At 37.3% G+C, this 3,129-nt stretch overlaps 1 protein-coding gene across 10 annotated transcripts in view; it reads left to right on the top strand.

Moving 5' to 3' along the window:
• Window positions 1–3,129, top strand: part of LOC118404799 (kinesin-like protein KIF13A) — an 86,754-nt gene that overhangs the window by 73,857 nt on the left and 9,768 nt on the right. For 9 of the 10 annotated variants that reach the window (XM_035804147.1, XM_035804148.1, XM_035804153.1 and 6 more), the window contains 2 exons: window positions 2,530–2,580; window positions 2,978–2,989. In XM_035804147.1, coding sequence (XP_035660040.1) covers window positions 2,530–2,580; window positions 2,978–2,989 — 63 coding nt within the window. The remainder of the gene's footprint in view (window positions 1–2,529; window positions 2,581–2,977; window positions 2,990–3,129) is intronic. The other variant, XM_035804149.1, reaches the window with a different exon arrangement.

Raw genomic sequence — 3,129 nt, 5'->3', positions numbered from 1 at the left:
GGGGGGGGGGTGGACCCCGGTCAAGGAAAGTTGCTGTTCCAGAACGCCCACCCCCCCACCCTGATTTTTTGTATGTTTCGTTATCCCGCCGTTTACGACCCTCCGGGCATTTGCTCCGGACTTTTTTGCCCATACCTTACCCTCTCTTCGGAGCATGCCCGGAGGTCAGGCAGGATATAGTACTATACTCAGGTGAAAATGAGTAGCCGGTGCAATGGCCTAGTGGGTAGAGTGTTCGCCTTGCAATCGGAAGGTCGTGAGTTTGATCCCGGCCGAGTCATACCAAAGACTTTAAAAATGGTACATACTGCTTTCTCTGCTTAGCACTCAGCATTCGGGAAAGAGTATGGAAGTTTAACACACACCACTACCAGTGGACTAGCCCCCTGCTGTAGTGTTTGCGTTGTGTGTGGCCCAGGGCTAATGAAACAGAGATGGGAACGGCCTATGCGCCATCTTGGCGCGGGAAAGGTTTAACTTTTTTTAACTTAACTCATTGTAAGGAAGCAGGGGATGGTGTAAAGCTCTTATCTTAGACTATTGTCAATCAGTTTTCCATCCCACTCATTGTTTGGGAGCCCATGTTATTAATTTTCCTGGTTAAATATGTTTGTTTTGTTTTGTTTTATTTATTTTACCAGGGGTAACATATCGCCTTTTCTAGGCGCTTTTCAATGTGCCCTGGGGGGAAACCCCAGACATACAATCATATGCATACATATCAAATAAAATAAGAAGTAACATAACATGAGAAAATTAGCTTTGACATATGCCCATCAATACAAATCATAGCAAATTAGGAATAACCAATACATAATATCATTCTACGATACAAGTAAATCAAAATTGCAATGTTAACATAATATGACTGAAAACATAAGTAGAATGAAATCATAAGGGAAATGAATTTGCATACCAATGTGAAATAAAAAGACTTAATGGATAACAGTTCAAACAATATTGTGATATTCCCTAGAGTACTTTGTTATGTCATTTTAAGCTTATGAAAGTACATTTTCAACAATTTCATGTCATTTTTGGGAAGTATGGGGTAAAATTATTTTCTGCTCCAATAAGCAAATTTCTCTCTTGAGATTGAAGGATGGGTCCTGGAGACAGTCCTGTTATCAATTCAAAACAAGGCATCTGAAGGCTTCTAGAGGGAGAAAAAACTGTAAGGATCACAGTTAAAGACAGTGGCCACATGTTACCTAGTAGCATCTCTGGTTTATCTGAATTTTATGCTTGTCAAATGATCTGCTTCCCATGGTAAGGGGGTATATGGTTAGGGTGTGACCCATCGCCTACTGGAGAAAAAACTGTTAGAAGGATCACAGTTAAAGACAGTGGCCACATGTTACCTAGTAGCATCTCTGGTTTATCTGAATTTTATGCTTGTCAAATGATCTGCTTCCCATGGTAAGGGGGTATATGGTTAGGGTGTGGCGCGTCGCCTACTACATGTGTTTTCCTCTTTTGAAAAACCCTGTGACGCTCATTCCTCGACAAAGACACGTTCGACATGTTTTTGAATGAGTTCAATCTTATGGCAGAATGAATTCTACCAAGAACACAGATGTACTTTCAAACTTTGTGTACTGCCTATTTATGGGCAGGAGAGTGAAGTGTCTGTCCGCTCCTCTGTAACAGCATGCAGCATGCCTTCTTCACCCAACCCTGCTTCTGCCACTGATACTCATAAATTTACATTCACCACAAATGTGTGTGTATAGCTGGCATCTAGTTCTAAGCAGTTACTACTCTAAAACAGTTGTGAATAAAAGCTCATCAACAACATTAAAATCATTTAACATTCTTAATCAAGACGTTAGACTCTTTGGCTAATATACATATCATGTACAATGTATATTATGATGTTCTAAATCAAAAGTATGAAAACCTTGACAATGTGTATGTTGTAATTCTGTCCTCACAAGTTACAACAAAAAGAATGTACAGTTATGGAAGACTAAGAACCTTCAAATCATCTTTGCTTTTAGACTCAAAATCAAAATTGAAATCCAAAAATCAAAAGTTAGATACTATAGCTTACATAATAGATAACCTTTTTTTTTATTTGTGAATAATAACGAATCTAATCAGGGACCCATCCAGTACAAAATGAAATGAAATGAGAGTAAACCCCAAAGTTGTGATCTCATACTCAAAATTTACCTTAAGTTTGTGCATCAGTGATTCTTCAACTACATGATTTGATATATATTAAACATTTTACATTATAACGACTAATCCATAGTGGTTGAAAGACCAACCATTTATAATGCAGATGATTAAAGTGCAAACATAAAACTAAAAGAAATACAACAAGTTAAGTTTATTTTTGCTTGAAAAAGATCTTACAGTCCTGTAATTATATAGTCCAAGTCAAAATACATGTATACTGATCTTTTTTGAAGTAGGTTTTACATTATTTATGATCCCAGTTGATCCCAAGTGTACTGCTGTACATGATGATGATGACCTTTGTATTTGTAGAATATATGGATAAGTTTTTTGCTATTGTTTCAGGCTATGTCTCGTTTGGAGTCCCCAGGAAGCAGGGATGAGGAATATGGATCGGTAAGCTCTTTTTTTACTGTGCAATGTGTGTATAGATAATGTCTTTAGGAACATAATGATTATTTTCATTGTAGTGGTATCTCTTCTTGAAGATGATGTCTGTGAACTTGTTTGACTTGTTGATTGTATAATCAACATGAAACTATTTTACTTGAGTCTTATGCAATATTCTTCTTTTACCCCTAAACTTAATCGATGAATTTGATAGTATCCTTTTATACATGCCATTTTATGTATTACGACTTTTTTCCTCTTGACACAGGCACATGTATGATAATGGTAAATTTATTTCGTGGGGCACGTTCTTCAATCTTGTTGGTTGTTCTTCGTGTTGTAACCGTCTACTCTTATCTGCTAGTTAGCACTTAATATTTGCTTTCTTTCCTTTGTCTTTCAGCATCTGAGATTGGTAGGAAGAAGTTTTAAGTTTGGTTGTACATGTACCTCCTCTCACTGGTCTAAGTATTTGTTTAGTTTTCTTTATTACACGTATGTAAAATCCCCCTCCCTCACCCAAACCCCTCTTCTAATTCCACCAAATCCTTCTCT

This window comes from Branchiostoma floridae, chromosome 17 (genome assembly GCF_000003815.2).
Source record: "Branchiostoma floridae strain S238N-H82 chromosome 17, Bfl_VNyyK, whole genome shotgun sequence".
Classification (NCBI taxonomy): Eukaryota; Metazoa; Chordata; class Leptocardii; order Amphioxiformes; family Branchiostomatidae; genus Branchiostoma; species Branchiostoma floridae.
The sequence above is the reverse complement of the archived record's forward strand: the minus strand, read 5'-3'. Positions and strand labels throughout refer to the sequence as shown.